Genomic DNA, 20,136 nt, shown 5'->3' with positions numbered 1-20,136 from the left:
CACCCGCTGCTTTGCGTCGCCACGGCTGAGGCTGCTGCCCTTCGGGCCTGTCAATACCTTGCAATACGTCAGGAGTACCAAGGGATAACATATCCCGGAAGGCCTCCTTCTTCAGTCGGACAGCTTCCCTGACCACCGGTGTCCACCAGGAGGTTCGAGGGTTACCCCTGATTAGGCCCCTGAGACCTTGAGACCACAGCTCCCCGCCGCAGCTTCGGCAATAGAGGCTTTGAACGCCGCCCACTCTGGTTCAATATCCCCAGCCTCCACAGGGATGCCTGAAAAGCTCCGCCAGAGGTGTGAGTTCAAGGCCTCCTGGACTTGGGATTCCTCCAGACGTTCCCAGTTCACCAGCACTAAACGTTTGGGCTTACCAGGTCTGTCCAGAGGCTTCCCCTGTCACTCGACCCAACTCACCACCAGATGGTGATCAGTTGACAACTCCGCCCCTCTCTTCACCCGAGTGCCCAAAACATGTTGCCTCAGGTCCGATGATACGATAACAAAATCGATCATGGACCTTCTGCCAAGGGTGCTCTGGTACCACGTACACTTATGAGCATCCTTATGTTCGAACATGGTGTTTGTTATGGCCAATCCATGACTAGCACAGAAGTCCAGTAACAAACCACCACTCCAGTTCAGATTGTGGGGGCCACTCCTCCCAATCACGCCCCTCCAAGTTTCTCCATCATTGCCCACGTGTGCGTTGAAGTCTTCCAGCAAGACTAAGGAGTCCCCTTCGGGAGCCCCATAAAGGACTCTTTTCAGGGTCTCCAAGAAGGCCGAATACTCTGAACTGGGGGTCGCTTAGGGAGGCGACCCCCTCGTCCACTGGGGTAAACTCCAACAAAGTGGCACTCAACCGGGGGCTTGTCAGTATCCCCACACCCGCTCGGCGCGTCACACCTTGGGCAACTCATAGAGTCTAACCCCTATCAAGAAGTGAGGTTGCAGAGCCGACGCTGTGCGTAGAGGTGAGCCCCACCAGATCCAACTGGTAACGATCCACCTCCCGCACAAGCTCCGGCTCCCTCCCCCCCAGAGAGGTGACGCTCCACGTCCCCAAAGCCAGCTTCTGCAGCCCGGGTCTGGTCCGTCGAGACCCTCTGCTTTCACTGCCAACCTTCTGGCAGCACACCTGACCCCATCGCTGTTTCCCGTAGCTGGTGGGCCCGCGGGACGGGGAAGTGGAGGTGTTGCCCACGTTGCTTTTTCGGGCTGTGCCCAGCAGGGCTCCGTGGCAAGCCCGGCCACCAGACTCTCGCCGACGAGTCCTCCTTCTGGGCCTGGCTCCAGAAGGGGACGCCAGGCTTCCTCCGGGCCGGGTATCCTCGCTTTCATGTGTGTTTTCCATGAGGTCTTTTGAATCAAGTTTTACTCCATTTATTTAATTTTATTTAAAAACACTTTAATGATCAATAATTATAAAACATATCAGAGATATTATTCTGAAATGGACCAATCAAACAATGACTACTTTTACTGTCTCTACTTTAAGTACATTTTGATGAGAATACTTTCTACTTTTACTTCAGTAACATGTTTAGTCTGACTTTTTACTGTAACAGAGTATTCCTACACTCTGGTACTTCTACTTTTACTCAAGTACAAGATCTGAGTACTTCTCCCACCCCTGGAGTAGTACAAAAAGTGTATTTAAGTAAAGTACGTGAGAGTAAATGTACTTAGTTAATTCCCACCTCTGCTTCTCCACCACAGTACATACGGAATATATACTTTTCACGCCGTTCAGTGTTAGAGACAGCTGTAGTTACCGGGTACCTTTACATACAAAAATGTACATAAACTACATAATATAAAGTGAATTGTTAATAAACATTATTCAGTAAGTAATGAAGCTTAGTATATTTGATATGATTACTTTTGTAACATGTTTCAAGCTGGGCAGTAAGGCTGAAAAGTCCTAAAAACAAACAGAAACCATTAGTACAGTAGTAGTGGTTACTGTTCAACTGGTGTAAAAAGGTCGAACTGAAAATGGAACAGAGCAACAGAATAATTGTTTTGATGATTCATTAACTCTTTTGTAATTACCAACATTTCATTTAGTAACTGATAATTAATAACTCGTTTTTGTTTAATCATGAATGTCTTTTATTTTACAATGTATCTACAATGTGTCTTTTATTGTAAATATATCTAGTAATGCAGGTTCCGTCACATAGTGGTAATCCAAATTCAATTCACTTTATTCACGAACAGTTTAAAAATACAACAACAAACATATATATATATAATGAACATATGTGAATTGGGACATCCCTATAACCTATGGGAATAGGGGCCCAGAACATTTATTTCATCCGTCCAAACATTAGTTTAAAATGTGTAAGATATGATAAACATAGATATAGGACTTGAAAGAAGTGAAAGATAATGGTACAGATTATTTCAGAGAACATACATTAGTTTAGAAGTCCCCAGTCATTTAGTGTATCGAAGCTACTATACATTTCAACAACCGTTGCCTTGAGGACTTTTTAAAGAACACAAATAAAGACATTTATATTGTATTATCAGTCTCATTCAATACATGGACCTCTTCATTGCATTATTTGTACATTTCTATATTTCAAAGTTCATTTTTACTCATTAGTATTCACTTTTATTTTTTAGTTCTAATTATTTGTTATTTGTTTTTGCTTCTTTTGTATTTGGCTGCTGCAGCAGAAAAAATGTCCCAGTTTGGGATGAATAAAGTATTTCTGATTCTGATTCAGATCACACTTAAACTGGTACATTTACGTTTTTACCCTTTAGAAGATGTCTTCAATTGTCTAAATAGGGATATGGTCACAATCTGTTGTTGAGCATATTTACTACATTTTATATTAAACAGCCATTTTGAAAGATATTTTATGCAGTCAGCTTTAGGATATATAGCACATTTTAATTTATTCTGTAAAGCCTAAAATGTAAGTAACTAAATAAGGTATTGCACCATGTAGCATTACAGTCATTTAAATTGGTAAACTGGTAAAGGTACGGTTACTTTGTAGACCACTGATACAATTCTCAGATATCTCTATTACTCTACTATCAATATTGCCTTCGATTTTCTCTACTGTGACATGTCTCCATGCTTTAATGTTCAAAAAGCTCATTATTTTTTATTCTGCCTGTGCTGCAGCATCTCTTTTCACCCTCGGTCTGAAAGCAGAGCCCAGTCTGTTCTGATTGGTTAGCTGGCCGGCTCTGTTGTGATTGGTCATCTGCTCAGAGATGTCCAACTGCCTACTGCCTAGAATATCACAAAGTGTTGAAGCCTAACCAATAGAAACCCATGTGTTAAATAGTGATGTCATTATGTCATTATGCTATAGAACTAAACAAAGGAGTCAATGTACATAGGGATTTTAGCCTTTGCAGACACTACAGGAAAAGGAAACCCTAAAAAGCAGAATAGGGCCCTTTAAGTGGTGGATTGGATGGATTCCGCTCCTGCTGTGATGTCGCGCTGTGATGACGCACCGGATAGCGACGCGAGTTCAGTGCAACTGTATGCAATTCTCTCCGCGGGTGGAGCGACTTTCTCTCGACCGAACTGTGAAATCTGCTGCTTTCTAATACATCGGTTTATGTCCTATGGATGTATGGGACTCTGAGCCTCTGGAGGAGTCGCTGTAGAATCATTTTCCTTCGGTATTTGACTTCCATTTGAAGAATATTTCTGAAACGGATGTACCTGAAAAACACTCCCCCGGCACTGACAGACCACCGCGGGAAATTGTTGGTACTTCCTCTGCAATGAAGTCTTGGCGCGACATTACAGTTGTAAACAACAGGAGGACAGATAACAATACCCAAACGGGTAAGTAAACCAATTCACTGCTAGCTAATTGTATTGTTGTTATTAATCATATCCGGCCGGTGCATATTATATACTTTAGCATCCCTAACCTCTGAGCTCTTTCTCCACTGACGGTACTTTTAGTCCTAGATAATGCATGGTTGCAGTAAAGTTGAATATACAGTGGTTTTACTGATCCAAACTTGACTACAAATACCAATAATATATCAAATTATTAAAAAATGTGTTGGCATAACCTAAATCAAGTGTTCATTCCCGGTTGAGTTTGAAACGGAAAGATATTTACATTAATGCTAGCTTTAGCTCACAGTGTCTAACCTCCGATTAAAGCCATGGACAGACAGTTAAAGATAGACCAAACTACAGACAGGGTGGTTTGTTAGTTACTGACTTTCTCTCTGCGTAGCTGTTTTATTTAAAAGGCTTTGTTTTTCTCTTTTGTCTGGACAGTAACTTTGTGAACAAAAGAGCTCTAGCTAACCTTTATGTTGAACCATGCTAACAGCACAATGGCTCACAGCCTCCTTTTGTCCATTACATATATTACCTATGTTAACCCCAGTCTGTAGTGCATTGATGGATGAATATTACATGTAAGAGTGGGCTATATAAACAGTAGTGCAATATATTGGAAGTACATTTACTCAAGTACTGTATTTAAGTAAGATTTTGGGCTTTCCATTTTATGCTACTTTGTGCTTCTACTGTTATTACATTTTAGAAGCCAATATTGTACTTTTTACTTATTTAAAAAAAAGTAGTTACTTTTCGTATTCAGATTATTAGTTAATATATATACAACTAATACATAAACTATGATACTAATAGGTTAAGATATCAAGCAGCAGTATGTAAAGTAATATAAGTAGTAACCATCTGTGATGAACACATAATAATTATAGTCCAGTTATTTGATAGATATCAGCGTTTTCCAAACTTTTTTCACCGAGGGCCACATACAGAAAAACATAAAAAGGACTGGGCCCCTCAGTAGAGGAGAGGTATATTGCCTCATAAGATAAGTTCAAATATAGCAAAATCAATCAAATTTAGAAAAGTTATTCCTGATACTTGAATATGCTTCAAAAAAACAAACAGCCTACATCACGGCTCTCCATAGGGTTTACCTTATTTTGTTGGCATCTCACCCCTTAAAACAGAAGCCTCAGATTGTTTATATTAAGGGAAACATTAAGGGTATATTTCAAGCTTGTTATTTAAATAATTAATTGTGCTTTTTCCTTATCAACTTAGATTTGTTACAAAAAATGTTTCCAACTTTGACTGAAATTATTGGAAAAGTGGGCTCATTAACACAAGAATACTACTATGTAATATATTTGTACATATAGGCTATATTTATGAAGTACAATATAAGATAACACAAGTTTCAGTCAGGGGCCATACTCCATTATACTTTTGAATTTACTGAGGGCTGATCAAAATGGCACGCAGGCCACGTTTGGCCCCCGGGCAATAGTTTGGACACCCCTGATATATATGTTTCTGAAATGGTAAGCAAATGTACATTTACTTTCAATACTTTAAGAATATTTTGAGTCAACTACTTTTGTACTTCTATTTCAGTAAGATTTTGTAACACTTTTACTTACAACACCTTTTTTACATTGTAATATTTCTACGTTTACTTAATTAAGATATCTGAGGACTTCTTCCACCTCAGTGTGTATATATATGTATCTATATATATATATATATATATATATATGGCCAATACAGCAAACTAAATAACAAATCAGATATTGGTATTACGCAGTTCTGTTTATTAACTTGCCTACAGTAATGTAATATTTCCAGAATAGAGATAAATGAAAGAGGCCTAGCAGGGTGAAAACACTACGCCAACATATTGTGTTTCCATTGGAATATTGGCAGATGTCCTCTGATGTGGGCTGCAGTAACTAGTCCTAAAGGTGCCTAGTCTTAACAGCCATAGGTGTGTTTGTGTGAATGAGCATTACAATAGAACATGATGGGGATTTTGACACCCCCAGCCCTGCCATCAGTATTTAAATGTATCCGGGGATGAGTAATTGTTGGAATGTGGTTTAAACTTGTTTTGACTGGATGAGACACTTTAAAGGCTAGTCTATTTGCCATTATATAACCAATAGCGTATTTTCTACTCCTTAAACCTCCATAACTCTCAATGGACAAGATGAGAGATGTCTGACGACATGTCACAGTGTTATCAGAGCCACTGCACAAATGACATGCTGACTTTAGCCTTAGTGTAAGATTGGTGTCTACTCTAGAATTCATTTTGGATTTAAATCGGTTCGGGTCATCAGGATCATCTTCAGCCTTTATTAAAAGGGTTTTGTCACATATTCATAGACTAATGATAACTTTTGACTTTTCTTTTGAAGGAACTGCTTAAGGTATTGAGACAAAGTAATACCTGAAAGAATGGAGGACTTTGACATCAATGATGCCCCTGGCCGTAAGTTAAAAAAATACATTCACAAACATAGGTGCATTAACATTCATTCAGTTGTATTTGTGTATTATAAGGAAGTAATAATTATTTAAAATAATTCCTTACCAGTTACCCCAGAAGTGGTTTCTCTGCAGTTGGAATTGAAATACATTTTTATACATTAAAACCTTTTTTTCTAAATCATTTTTATATAAGACAGCAACAAAAAAAATACAACAAAGAAGTTATAATTATTTCAAATAATATATATTCCTTACCAGTTATCAAGGGGTTTCTCTGCAATTGGTGTTTAAAAAAATATTTTGTATAGAAAACCGTATTACATTTTTTATACGACATAAAAAACAAAGAAATATTGTAATGTGAATTTATTTTGTTACACTTTTCGGCTATGATTTTGAGTTGGTTATGAGTTGATCATAGATCATACAGTAACTGATGACCTTAATGCATATATCATATCCCCAGTCTTTGTACCTGATGACAATGAAGACTCTGTGGATATCTATGATGGCCTGGACCTCAGTTTTAGCAACAGCAAAGGTAAGAGTCCTATTGGAAATAGATCTGCAATGCTACAATATTATTCTTACCAATACTATTGTAATCTAGTACAGTACAGATCCTACACTGAGGCTTTTATAATTGATCTTATTTGTCTGACTTTGGTTTATTACAGCGAAACCATCACCAAAGGCTTCTCAGCTGAAAGAATCGATGGATCTTTATGAAGAGATCGTCACAGAGGAACAGCACAGCAGAGAGACATCGTACTCTGAGGTGAGGGGACCGCTCCGCCATGCTCTCTTTGTTTCAGACGTGGTGCCCAATCCCTTTGGAAATAATTCATTCTGCTTCCAACTTTATTTCTGTTAGTGATCTCAAAGGTGCACAAAACTCTACTTGTCTGAGCTCTCGCTTGTAACCCCTGGCATTCCACAGTTAACTGTTCTTTGTTTAAAGGTGCTGCGTTAGTGAGGACAAGTTGTCCACGGTACTGCTGATCCAACTAAATAAGATCCAGGATGTCCCTTTTGTGTCAAATATAAACATCTCAAAGTATAAAAACTGAAAGTAAGATACATATACAGTGGGGCAAAAAAGTATTTAGTCAGCCACCAATTGTGCAAGTTCTCCCATTTAAAAAGATGAGAGAGGCCTGTAATTTTTATCATAGGTATACTTCAACTATGAGAGACAGAATGGGGGAAACAATCCAGGAAATCACATTGTAGGATTTTTAATGAATTAATTGGTAAATTCCTCGGTAAAATAAGTATTTGGTCACCTACAAACAAGCAAGATTTCTGGCTCACACAGACCTGTAACTTCTTCTTTAAGAGGCTCCTCTGTCCTCCACTCGTTACCTGTATTAATGGCACCTTTTTGAACTCGGGACCTAGTGAATGACCTGCAGAGAGCTGGGACCAAAGTAACAGAGGCTACCATCAGTAACACACTACGCCGCCAGGGACTTAAATCCTGCAGTTCCAGACGTGTCCCCCTGCTTAAGCCAGTACATGTCCAGGCCCGTCTGAAGTTTGCTAGAGGGCATTTGGATGATCCAGAAGAGGATTGGGAGAATGTCATATGGTCAGATGAAACCAAAATAGAACTTTTTGGTAAAAACTCAACTCGTCGTGTTTGGAGGAGAAAGAATGCAGAGTTGCATCCAAAGAACACCATACCTACTGTGAAGCATGGGGGTGGAAACATCATGCTTTGGGGCTGTTTTTCTGCAAAGGGACCAGGACGACTGATCCGTGTAAAGGAAAGAATGAATGGGGCCATGTATCGTGAGATTTTGAGTGAAAACCTCCTTCCATCAGCAAGGGCACTGAAGATGAAGCGTGGCTGGGTCTTTCAGCATGACAATGATCCCAAACACACCGCCAGGGCAACGAAGGAGTGGCTTCGTAAGAAGCATTTCAAGGTCCTGGAGTGGCCTAACCAGTCTCCAGATCTCAACCCCATAGAAAACCTTTGGAGGGAGTTGAAAGTCCGTGTTGCCCAGCGACAGCCCCAAAACATCACTGCTTTAGAGGAGATCTGCATGGAGGAATGGGCCAAAATACCAGCAACAGTGTGTGGAAACCTTGTGAAGACTTACAGAAAACGTTTGACCTCTGTCATTGCCAACAAAGGGTATCTAACAAAGTATTGAGATGAACTTTTGTTATTGACCAAATACTTATTTTCCACAATCATTTGAAAATTAATTCATTAAAAATCCTACAATGTGATTTCCTGGATTTATTTTTCTCATTCTGTCTCTCATAGTTGAGGTATACCTATGATAAAAATTACAGGCGTCTCTCATCTTTTTAAATGGGAGAACTTGCACAATTGGTGGCTGACTAAATACTTTTTTGCCCCACTGTAAGTTGACTGTGAAATATACAAATCTTCAGACTGACAAATAAACACTGAAGGGCCTGTCATTACCTGATCTGTACCGGAAACCTGATCGGTTCTACGCATGTGGGAATATGCCACTACTTCCCATGATGCTTATTGAAGTATGTCGAAGTAATTAACCTCAGTTTTCTGGGATTTCATGAAATTATTGTTATCTTTGGTTCGATAGGTTATAAAATAGAAGACTTAAATTGGTCCTTATTAAAATAAACACGTTCTCTCTTGTTTTGGTGAAGAATGTTTAAAATATTGAGCTTAATTTTTCATGTATTAACAAAGAAAAGCTAGTCAAATGTTTACATAGCTTAAATCAAGTAATTGTTAAAGTCATTCAGCTATGAACAAGGAAATGTATCAAGGGATACTACATTTATTCAGCTTTGGAAGAAGGATTCAGATCCTTTACTTAAGTAAAAATACTCGTATTTCATTTTTTCTAAATATGCGTTATGAAGACAAAGTGATCTCAAAAGGCTTAGGGTTTATCTTTTTTAAATGATTTATTTTCCTTTCTTTCTTTTTCTTTGTCTATAATGCCTTCAGTTCGATAGTATTTTATTCGTTGGATGTTTGTGTTGAAACAATTGTTCAATAAAGTTTTCAAAAACGTCGACACTTTCTCAACAACGGCATAGACCATTATTTGCGCAAAACCGATCGGGTTTCCGGTACAGATGGGGTAGTGACAGGGCCAAATTACAGCTAACACAATTTAAAAGTAGGAAATTATTTATAGTGTGCAAGGAATGACATATTAAATTAAATATGAAAGTAGAATGTACCATGGGAAGAAAAGTCCAGTTATAGGTTATAAGTCCAGTTAAATAATAGCTCAATAAATAAATACAATAGCAAATGAAATACAAGGTCAGAGTATTTACCACTTCAACCCTCTTGACCCCTGCTGAGCCAACTCGTGAGGGGCGGGATCTTACACATGCAAAGGTTGTGTTGTTTAGCAGTAATGTGTGAGGTGTGGCCGGAAAGCAGCCAACAGTCTGGTGCCAATTATCAAAGACGCACTTAACCTTTTTCATTATTCTGCTGTGTGTGTGTGTGTGTGTGTGGGGGGGGGGAGCATAACAATGGGATATCTCCATGTTCTCCATCTCCATGCTTGAAACCTTGAAACCTTGATGTTCTGAGATGCAGAGTGACGGTCTCTGTCCTTTTCTTTGTCTTCCAGCTCAAGTCCAGATTCCACGCAGCTCAGAACCAAATCAAAGAGCTGCGCAGGAGGGTGGAGCAGATGGAGATCCAGGTCTGTTGTTTTCCTTCATTTTTCAGCAATTTAAAAAAGTTTGCTTGAATATTATTATGCTTGACACAGAAGTCTGAATTTGAAAACCAAATAATTATGTATTTAAACGTATTCTAGTAATTGTTTGCTTAGTATCTTCAGCCTTTACTTGGTTGGATATTCTCCGTCTCCTCCATGATTTTCTCTTTCTGTTTTTATCATGTTCTGTTGTCCTTGGGTGTCATGAAAGGTGCCTAAAATAAATTGCATTATCATAATTTTTTTTACACCGCTAAACCCCAAGCAGTTGTGTCAACATATTGCTATGGGCTATGATTAGAAACCCTGTGTTAAAAAATATCATCAATATTATAGGATTTCATTTGGCATAAATGTAACCGGGACAATATTGCCAAATCATAATTTTTCGTTCGTTGTTTGTCTTGGTTGTATTGAGAATTATAATATGCGCTGCCATTCACCTTAATATAGCAATCCAGGACTTTGACGGATTTATGAATAGATTTTTTTCAGAGATTTATCAGCACTAACATGTTGTGTAACTTCTGTCTCTCTTTTGAAACAGAACAAGGGGTTGAACAATGAGAACTTCTGTCTGAAAAAGAACATCTGTGCACTCCTACAAACGGCCAGACAGGAGGTGCTACGAAAAGATGCTGAGATCCAGAGGCTCAACCAACTGTGAGTCATTGTTTTACATTATCTGTTGGGTCTTTAAAGATGTACAACCTCAGGGCTGTAGGGTTTCCCTCTCCTGTAGTATGTTCTATAGGTTTTAGTGCATGTAAATGGTGTGCAGAGGGAGAATATGTCCTCTTTAACTCTGTTTTCTGAAGACAAGCATCTCTTTTCTGATTGGATTAATGTACAATGATTTATGCTTTTCATCCGCAGGTCAGTCAAAGGTCACCATCATCTTCCATCTCGCATGAATTGGGATCAAAAGTCCTCTAGTCAGACATCCACAGGCAGCTCCAAGAGCAGGCCGCCTCGTCCTGCACCCTCCAATCTTCAGCCACCTTTTTCATCCTCCAGTCTTCAGCCACCTCCTCCTCCTAAAACCGCTAGTCTTCAGCCACCTCCTCCTCCTATAACCGCTAGTCTTCAGCCACCTCCTCCTCCTAAAACCGCTAGTCTTCAGCCACCTCCTCCTAAACTCTCCAGTCTTCAGCCACCTCCTCCTCCACCCCCCAGGCTTCAGCCACCCCCATCCATTCCTCGTCCCCCTCTTCCGCCTCTACCAACTTTACATCCAAGCAAGGATCAGCCTCCAGGGGGTCCTCCTCCACCCTACAGAAAAGAAAGTGATATCTCTGCTCATCAGCTCAGTGGATCCAGCAGGAAATCCAGCAGCCGCTCATCCTCCCAAGAGAGTCGGTCGGACAAACACAAGTCCAAGCACAGAGAGGGAAAATGTCCAAGTCAGAAACTCTCTGAATCAACAGAGAGAAGACATAGAAGTGGTTCAGATCCCAACAGGGACAGCTCTGCCCCCGACAAAAACAGGTCTCACAAAGATTCAGGACGAAGACATGACTCCAGATCGAGTAAGAGCAGGAGCAACCTACCTGATGAGGGGCACCACAGATCAGACCGGTCCAAAAGCCCTCCACAGGTGGGTGCAATTTCCTGTGATGACAAGAAAGGAAGAGGTAGAGCAAGGAGGAAAGATTCAGCCAAAACATCAGACTCTGAACGTAGCTACTGCTCTAAAGAGGGCCATGGTCGACAGCATAAAATAATTAAGACGAGTGACGAGAGAAGAAATTCAGACTCAAGGGACCGGAAAAAGTCCTCCTCAAACCATCTTCCAGAGCGCAGGGAGTCCTCCAAAGAACGGGGAGGGGAGAGATCGTCAAAGGATTGTGAGAAGAAGGAGGATAGACGACGTGAAGATAAAATCAGCAGGAAAATTCAGAGGAGCGTCCCGACAGAGATGGGCAGAGAACTTGAGGATGTGAGGTGCGACCGAGGTAGAGCGGAGGTCAGCAGTAAGGAAAGTCAAGAAAAGACCCACGTGACCTTAAAGGGAGCACCCAAAGAGCCGAGTGTCACAGAGAAAAGCTCCGGGGAGGAAAACAGTCCTAACAGGAAGCTGTGTTTCATGGAAACATTGAATCTAACCCTCTCGCCAATCAAGAAGCCGCTCATGCCCGTCACCGAGGGCGACCCAACACAAGTAGTTGAAAACGCACCAGATGATGAGAGTTCACAGCCTGACATCGAGGACATGTGTGTGATTGATGAACTAGAAGCAGAAGATGTTGCAGAACCATCTTTAGATTCCCAGAAAACCTCTCGTTCCAAGAGTTGCGATGATCCAAAAGATGTCCAGGAAAAAGACAAACAGAAGAGTGAAAGTCCTGCAGCTGATCAGCAACTTCAAGACATTGTATCCCAGACCTCATCAGCTCAAAGCCAACTGCCAGAAACCGAGAGGAATCTCAAGGCAACATCCCCAAAGAGCATTTCTTTAAAAGCAGAAAATGAGGATAAAAGCAAGGTGGTGTCACATGGTTGTGGGTCTGTGAAGGCTGCTAAAGAACAACACACCGGACATCCTCCTTCACAAACACTACCTCCTATTGTAGACCCCATTGATTCAAGTGTAGAACTCAAGTGTGGATCTCCTAAATCTGCAGAACAGAAAAGCCCCGCTGTGGATTCAGTCAGAGAAGATGAAGCTTCTTCACCCACATCGGAACATCCTGAAGCTGTAGATGTTCCTGACCGAGCCTTCCAGGAAGTTTCTCCCATAGTTCTACCTCAGGACCAGCTGTGTCCTCCTGATGGCCATCCCAAGAAAGATGCTCCTTGTGATGTTCCTAAAGAAGCGGACGCTGTATCCAGTACAATAACCCTCGAATCACTTCCTCAAGAAGGGCTGAGTCTACCTGAGGCCATTTTTGTTTTGACACAGCGAAACGAGGACAGCATCGCCGTTGAACCCAGCTCCTCCACCAGCTGCATCGCCGTGTCCAAAGTCAGCAGCACCACAGAGGAGCCCGCGGGGGGGCCACAGAAGCACCTCCTGTTCACACCAAAGAAGATATTCTCTCCTGCGACCAGTCGGGGGAATAAAGTGACGCCTTCCAGTTCCGTGCCATTACTCCACGATGAGGACTCCATGATGCACACACTGAGCAATCTGAAGACCATCCCTGATGCGATAAGCCCCCTGAGGAGCCCCATCAGGTTCTCCAAGAGAAACCACCTCCACCTCCACAGCAAGCCGGGGCATGTCAAGAGCCTTCAGAAAGGTAAGGTTGGCCTGATTTTAAAAAAGGGGAAAAAATAATGTCACTTTTAAATCTTACATCCATTAAGATTGTCATCCTCAATGGTGAAATATAATAATTATGTCGACAGATCCTTTTAAAACAAATTCAGTTATTTTCTCAAGATGGCAAAAAGTCTAGCTCGGAATAGTATAAATACCCCAAAGGATGTAATCGTTCTGAAGTCTCTGTGAACCATCAAACAATAGAAAATGTTATCATTTTTTGATATTCCTATTTGTTATTTGCACAATAAGAGCTATTTTTAAGAAGTTGAACAGTTCTCTCCAATCCGCTCTTGTATCTATTTTATATTGTGTTTTTAAAAAAATTACATTTTGAAAGATTACATCATCAGTTATAATTGACCTTTTTAACTCATTGTTACTCCTTTCTGAAGAGAGCTTGAACACATCATACTGCAGCTCAATGAATCTGTTAATGTTAGTGTTAGCCTTATTTAGCTAACGGCTAACATTAACTGGCTATCCTTAAAAGCATATTTTTACTGAGTCCAAAGTTTGGTGTAATGGGCGGTGGTGGCAAAGTCCATAGGGGCTTGGCCTGGGAACTGGAAGGTCACCAGTTCAAGTCCCCGAAAGACCAAGTGCCACCGTGGTGTCCCTGAGCAAGACACTGGTTACCTACACTGCTCCCCGGGCGCCGTACATAATGGCAGCCCACTGCTCCTAACACTAGGATGGGTCAAATGCAGAGACCGCATTTCGTTGTCCTAGTACTTGTACTCTGTGCAATGACAATAAAGTTGAATCTTTTATTTTTATTTTTATGTATATTTATTCAATAAACATTTCCAATTATAAATAGATTATATCTATATATACAGACCCGGAAAAAATTAAGACACCACTTCAACATTATCACTATCTCTGGTTTTATTATTCATAGGTATGTCTTTTGAGTTAAATGGCACATGTATGGCCACACATGTAGAGATAAAGATTTAAGAAAAATTTGGAGTGGTCTCTTATTTTTTTCCAGAGCTGTATATTTTATTATCTTAAGTTGTGTGTCATATTTATGACAAATATGAATGACTATATTTAAACAGGATCAGTTAAAAATGATTGGATTACTACAGAAAAATATTGTGTTCTGCTGTGTACCAAAGGCTGGAACTGGGACTTAAATTAACGTCAGCACGGATCGAGGTTTTCTTACTTGTAACAAGTGTTCATTACCAGTCTTTAAACACTGTTCCTTTTAGATCTCTCTTTTAACCTCTTTCCTACTCTTGATTCTTCTTTGTTTTCTGGAGACAGTTTAACCAGCATCAATCCAAAGTTTCATACTTTCCACAAATATAAAATTGAATATTGAAAAAATCACAACCGATTGATGAAAACATTTTTTTTCTGGCCACAGCTGATGTTAAATTGACCGGACTTCTGTCTGTGGATTGATATGACTGCACATAGTCCTTTTTAAAAGAGACTCCTTCCTTGGCAGTTGACTGCTATAAAAAAAAAAGAATTAATGTTGAAATTAACCAAACAAGTATGAGTATTAACTAATCGAAGCAAAAACAATGACCTAATGTCATTAAAGCTGGGACTTTACTCCTTCAAATCCTTACTCCTTAGAGTATCGCACCTCATGAATACAAGATACAGATCCTTTATTAATAAGGACATGTTATATTGAGATGTTTTAATCATATTTGTGAGTTGTTTAATGAATATTTAAAAGGCCTTTAATATTAACTATTTGCTTTCTCTCTCCTGTGCAGACTTCTCCAGCACAGCTCTCGCTGAATCCTCAAAGAAGTTGGATGTAAACAAAGAAAACAAATATCCCGGTTCTCCTGCAAACCATGACACACCGAACTCAGTGGACAAGGTGTCCGACCCGCCTTCAAGTACCTCCGACACCGACCTGGAGGAAGGAGAGATATTAAGCGAGAGTGATGAGGTGGCTTCAGACTCTGCTGTTCCTGCAAACAAGAAGCTAGCGAAGCCCATGCGACCCGTCAGAAACAAAGCAAGTCCTCAGTCTGTGTTGAAGTGGAAATCTGAAGCAAGCTGTGTTGCATCCAAAAAAGTCATAGAAACAGTAGGAGTATCAACACGGAGTCCGAAGAGTCGTTTTAAAACAGTTTGTCCCGCAGCCACCAAGGCTTCTTTTTCCACTGTGGAGGAAGTGATGGAGACGTTCAAGGTGGTCCGTGCTGAGATCCGAAAAAAGTACATGAAGCTCCACAAAACCTTCCCCAAGAAGAGCTTCTATGGAGTGATGGAGAACTTCCAGGAGTCTTTTTTAGAATTCGTAGAGGGGGCTCATTTGGGTCAGATATGCAGTCAGGCAGTGGAGCTAAAATCCAAACTGAAGAATTTAATTACATGTGTGTTTAGCAAACTGTCGAACAATGGTATTGTGAAACGCATCTTTGAGCAGCAGGCGGTGGATCTGAAGCAGAGGCTGTGGGACTTTGTGAATGTCCAAGTTGACTTCTTGTTCAAAGACATTGACACTACACTGAAAAGCCTGTGCAACCAAAGAGCTCAGACTGAGGACAAGAGGCCCGCTGGAAATAAGAAAGAGTCCGAACAGCCCCCTATGAAGAAGCAATGTCAACATCTGGACACGCAGTCGCCTCCCAGCAGCTTGAATCGAATGATGCCCAGTCCTGTGGTGCCTTACAGAACAGGCCTTGGAAGCAGAGGCAAAGATATCAGAATCACACAAGAGGAGAAAGACAGCAGTGTTCCCCCACATCTAGCACAAACTGTGGCCGTCTACCGTCCTCCCAAGAATATCCCTTCAACTCCAGAGAAAAGTAGCATGTCGTCTTTGTTACCTCCGAATGGTTCTTTGCTGGACAAAACTGACTTTGAGCTTCTCACAGAGCAGCAAGCCTCCAGCTTAACATTCAACCTGGTGAGGGACTCTCAGATGGGAGAGATTTTCAAGTGTCTCCTGCAAGGATCCGACTTACTGGAGAGCAGCGGCATCACCGGAGACAACACAGTGTGGTCCCTGAGCACACCGAGGAAGGACGGAGAGAGACTCCTCAGCATCACTACTCCAACTAAATTCGACTCCCCGTCTAAGCTGCTTTCCCCGACCAAATATGGGACTCCCTCGAAACTTATCGCCACGTGGTCCAGCCTTTCACCTCGCAAGATGTCCTCCCCACACTCCAAAGGTCGGATACACCTGAATCCGGCTTTGTTCGACGAGAGCTGCCTGTTAGAGGTTCCGTCAGAGAACAGATCTTCACAGAGGTCCTATTCCATTCTGGCTGAAGACCTCGCGGTGTCCCTCACCATCCCATCGCCCCTCAAGTCCGACAGCCACCTCAGCTTCTTGCAGCCATCCAGCATGCACCTCATGTCCACTCCGGATAGCGTCATCAGCGCTCACATCAGCGAGGATGCTCTGCTGGAGGAGGACGACGCGTCGGAGCAGGACATTCATTTGGCCCTGGACACAGACAACTCCAGCTGCGATTCCAGCTGCAGCGACGTGCTCGCCACACCTTTCCTCTTCAAGCCCGACCTACCCATGCAGGCGCTGGTGATGGAGAGATCCAACGATCATTTCATCGTGAAGATCCGTCCTGCGACCGCAGATACCACAATCACTGGTGAAGACAGCTTCAATCACACCCTACTAGAAGAAAACCAGCAACATATTGCAGAGGACATGAAAACAGGCAGTCAAGAAATTGCAATTTTGTCAGACAGATCGTGGAATCGTACAACTTCAAATGCCTCATCTGAAAACAGTCTGTCTGGGATCTGTCACAACACCAAAGCAGATATCCAGCCCTCTCAGGAGGAAAGCTTAACACTAACAAAGGATTCATACCACAAAAAAGACTCTCCACCTCAAAATCCCTCAGAGGGTTCACAGAAACAGTCAGTGAAGAATCAGACTAAAGCCACTCCTCCAGACAGCTTTCACAAAGCTGCTCAAAGCTCTGAGCACTTCAACCAGGCACCCAGCAGAGAGGAAATCTCCCTCTCTGCTGAGGATAAATCAAATCAAACACACCACAGAGAAAAACGCATGACAACGCAACAAAGTCCCTCCAAAGCTCTTTCATCCAATTCTCAGAATAAGACGAGATGCTCTGACACAGTGCTCTCCGATCACAGTTCACCTTCTCAGAGCTCTGACACAAATCAAGGAAGCCAAGAGTCTGCATCACATGTTTCAATCTCCGGGGCCGTTGGAACAGAGGGAAGTCTCACCGTTGCAGAGGAAACTCCAGAGAAAGGCCGAAGGCATCTTGACAGGAATAGGAAACGTAAGAAGCACCAGGAGGAATCAAAAGCCAAGAGGCTCAGGAAGCAGGAGGAGCAAAGCTCGGAGGAGATGGAGTCGCTCTGCAGGACCGATGACGGAGAGTCCAGAGCCTCCCCTGCATCTCTGTCCCCCAGCAGTCTCTATGCCAAGAACGTGATCAGGAAGAAGGGCGAGGTGGTAGTGGCATGGACCAGGTCGGTAGTCACGCCCCTCTCCCAAGAATTTGTGATTCAGAGAGTTTCTTCATTATTTGTGCCTTGCCATTTTGACCAATCCTGGCAATATTTCAGAAACAACAAGCCTTTTCTGCCTTCAAAACGCCAGTGCAGACTCACTGATTTAATATTCATATGAATAACTAGTACATTTTTGTAATGTTTTTTAAGGTCAATAACCTGTTGTAGGAATGAGTCCTAAAACCTGATAATGAGTTAGCATTTTAGCATCTCCAGTTCATCAGACTAGAATTCAATGGGTTTTTGGTTAGATGTGTGAAATAAGATCTGTGGTTAACACAAGCTGAAGAGATTTTCAAATATTGTTGTACAACATACAATATGTCAGTAAAAATACCCCACTGGTGAATGTCCAAAGCTTTCACTTGTGTTAAAAATTGTGTCTAAATGAGACGACTAAACGCCATCACGCCAAACATTAGCCGCGTTTAGCTTAGCGGTGGTGAGGTGAAGCCATGCAACAGTGCTGTAGTTCCTTTATAGCCTAACGTTAGCGTTAAACTTCAGAAAACATAACGTGGTGTTAATATGTGGAAATGTTCCTGCTGAACCAAGCATACAAATATCATAAACGTTTGTTCACCACGGAGATTATTGTTAGGAATATTCTTACAATGCTAAATTCGGGGTCACCCTACGAAAAAATGTCATCCCCATATTAAATCCATCTACTTTTGATCCTTTTAAGTACATTTTGATAAGAGTACTTTGTTATTTTTACTTAAGCAAGCATTACTTGACTACTATCAGCAACACAGTTTGATTGTCACGTTATACACTGAAAAACTGAAACGTTGACTTTAATTAAATGTAATATGTCAACATAAAGCAATAACATCAAGTTGAAATAAATATTAGGTTCAACTTTATATTATAACATATTACAATAATGTGAAATTTGTTGACATAACAAAATTAAAGGCACTCTGAAAAAGATGCTCATCACCTGTGTTCTGCTTCTTCCAGAGATGAAGATCGAGCGATCCTTATCACGCTGAAGACAAAAGGAGCTTCACGAGAGACTTTCTCTGCGTTGTCTGAGAAGCTCAATAAGCCCTCAGAGCAGGTGAGATCATCTCTTGATTTGTGTCATGTGATATGACTGCAGGAAGTGATGATTGAGCATACTCTAACCGTTATCTGTTTCTCTGTTTTCAGATTGCTCACAGATTCAACCAGCTCATGAAGCTTTTTAAGAAGCAGGAAAAGATGGACCCTTGATCCCTCTGACTGTTATTGCAATAATTCTTCATGTACTGTGGTACCAACACCGGCACTGAACCAATGGGGGGTCGTTACAAGTCCCTGTGGGTGGAAAAGTTGTAGTTTCTGCCACCATCTTCTGGACATTGAAGTGGACAAAAAGGACTCTCTTTCAGCACCACGGATGAGATAGATTGATGTGAACAGCCAATAAAAATAAAGTCACCATCAGTGTTATTGTTTCTGATGCACTTTTGAAGTGATCATTCCCAAATTGGTATTGTTGTTTATCATCCTGATGCATCTTGCATCTACTCGTATGTTTCTCTCAGTACAGTGAGGAAAAACTGCCTTCAAACTAAGCTACTTCCAGGCTCCAGTGCTAGTACGCTCAGATGTTTCTGCATGAAATGACAGGGGGAGGCTCACTGGAAACTACTTGAAGCAGCACCCATCAGTAGACCGAGCAGTGCGACTGATAGGTCCAATTCATGTATAGGACAGTACTGTTAATACAAATGACACATTTTATCTGTTTGTTTGATTTATTCTTTTACTTTTTTTGAGTGGAATGCAATATTGTGTGTAGTTCTTTACTAAAAATAAAGTTTTATTTATTTATGCTGATGTCTGTTTGTTTCCTGAATAATTTGAACAAAACTTAAGAATTTTAATGAAATAATTAAGGTAAATTGTTACAACAAATAATACTATATTGATAGATAGATAGATGGACAGAAGTGCTTAATTGATCCCAATTTGGGACATTTTTTCAATGCCAGATGGTGCCAGTGGAGTTTCCCCTGTCTTTGTTCTAATCATGAAGTGGGCCACAGTCTGGAATCCAGGCCAGCGCCTCAGGGTCTGTAACTCACTAGCAGGCCGCCCAGTGTCATGAAGCTGAGGACAGAGCGACGGGTTCCATCCCCACTGCAGTCAGCATATCATTGTGTCCCTGGGCAAGACAGGTCACCCAAAATGACTCCTGTCTAGTGACTATGTAAGTAGATAGATAGATAGAATCGGAGGATGAAACCCTCTTTATTAGTCACACACATGCACACAGCAGAGCACACACAGTGAAATTGGTCCTCTGCATTTAACCCATCCTAGTACTAGGAGCAGTGGGCAGCTATTGTGCAGCGCCCGGGGAGCAATGGGGAGGGGGGATT

The 20,136-nt window shown here is 41.5% G+C and overlaps 1 protein-coding gene across 1 annotated transcript; it reads left to right on the top strand.

Moving 5' to 3' along the window:
• Positions 1-3,516: 3,516 nt before the first annotated feature.
• On the top strand, positions 3,517-19,585 carry casp8ap2 (caspase 8 associated protein 2). The gene is made up of 10 exons (XM_063902657.1): positions 3,517-3,835; positions 6,226-6,299; positions 6,765-6,839; positions 6,976-7,076; positions 9,901-9,975; positions 10,541-10,656; positions 10,870-13,235; positions 15,004-17,719; positions 18,728-18,827; positions 18,920-19,585. Exons 2-10 carry the CDS (start codon positions 6,266-6,268, stop codon positions 18,980-18,982), a joined length of 5,646 nt encoding a protein of 1,881 aa, XP_063758727.1. The 5' UTR covers positions 3,517-3,835; positions 6,226-6,265; the 3' UTR covers positions 18,983-19,585.
• Positions 19,586-20,136: the final 551 nt, after the last annotated feature.

The sequence above is a fragment of the Eleginops maclovinus genome, chromosome 15, assembly GCF_036324505.1.
Source record: "Eleginops maclovinus isolate JMC-PN-2008 ecotype Puerto Natales chromosome 15, JC_Emac_rtc_rv5, whole genome shotgun sequence".
Taxonomy (NCBI): domain Eukaryota; kingdom Metazoa; phylum Chordata; class Actinopteri; order Perciformes; family Eleginopidae; genus Eleginops; species Eleginops maclovinus.
This window is presented reverse-complemented; position numbering and strand designations above follow the sequence as displayed.

Coding starts and splice junctions, on each gene's coding strand:
- casp8ap2 (XM_063902657.1), top strand. CDS start 6,266: ATGGAGGACTTTGACATCAATGATGCCCCTGGCC. Junction 7,077..9,900: donor GAGAGACATCGTACTCTGAG/GTGAGGGGACCG, acceptor TTTGTCTTCCAG/CTCAAGTCCAGATTCCACGC. Junction 10,657..10,869: donor ATCCAGAGGCTCAACCAACT/GTGAGTCATTGT, acceptor TTTCATCCGCAG/GTCAGTCAAAGGTCACCATC.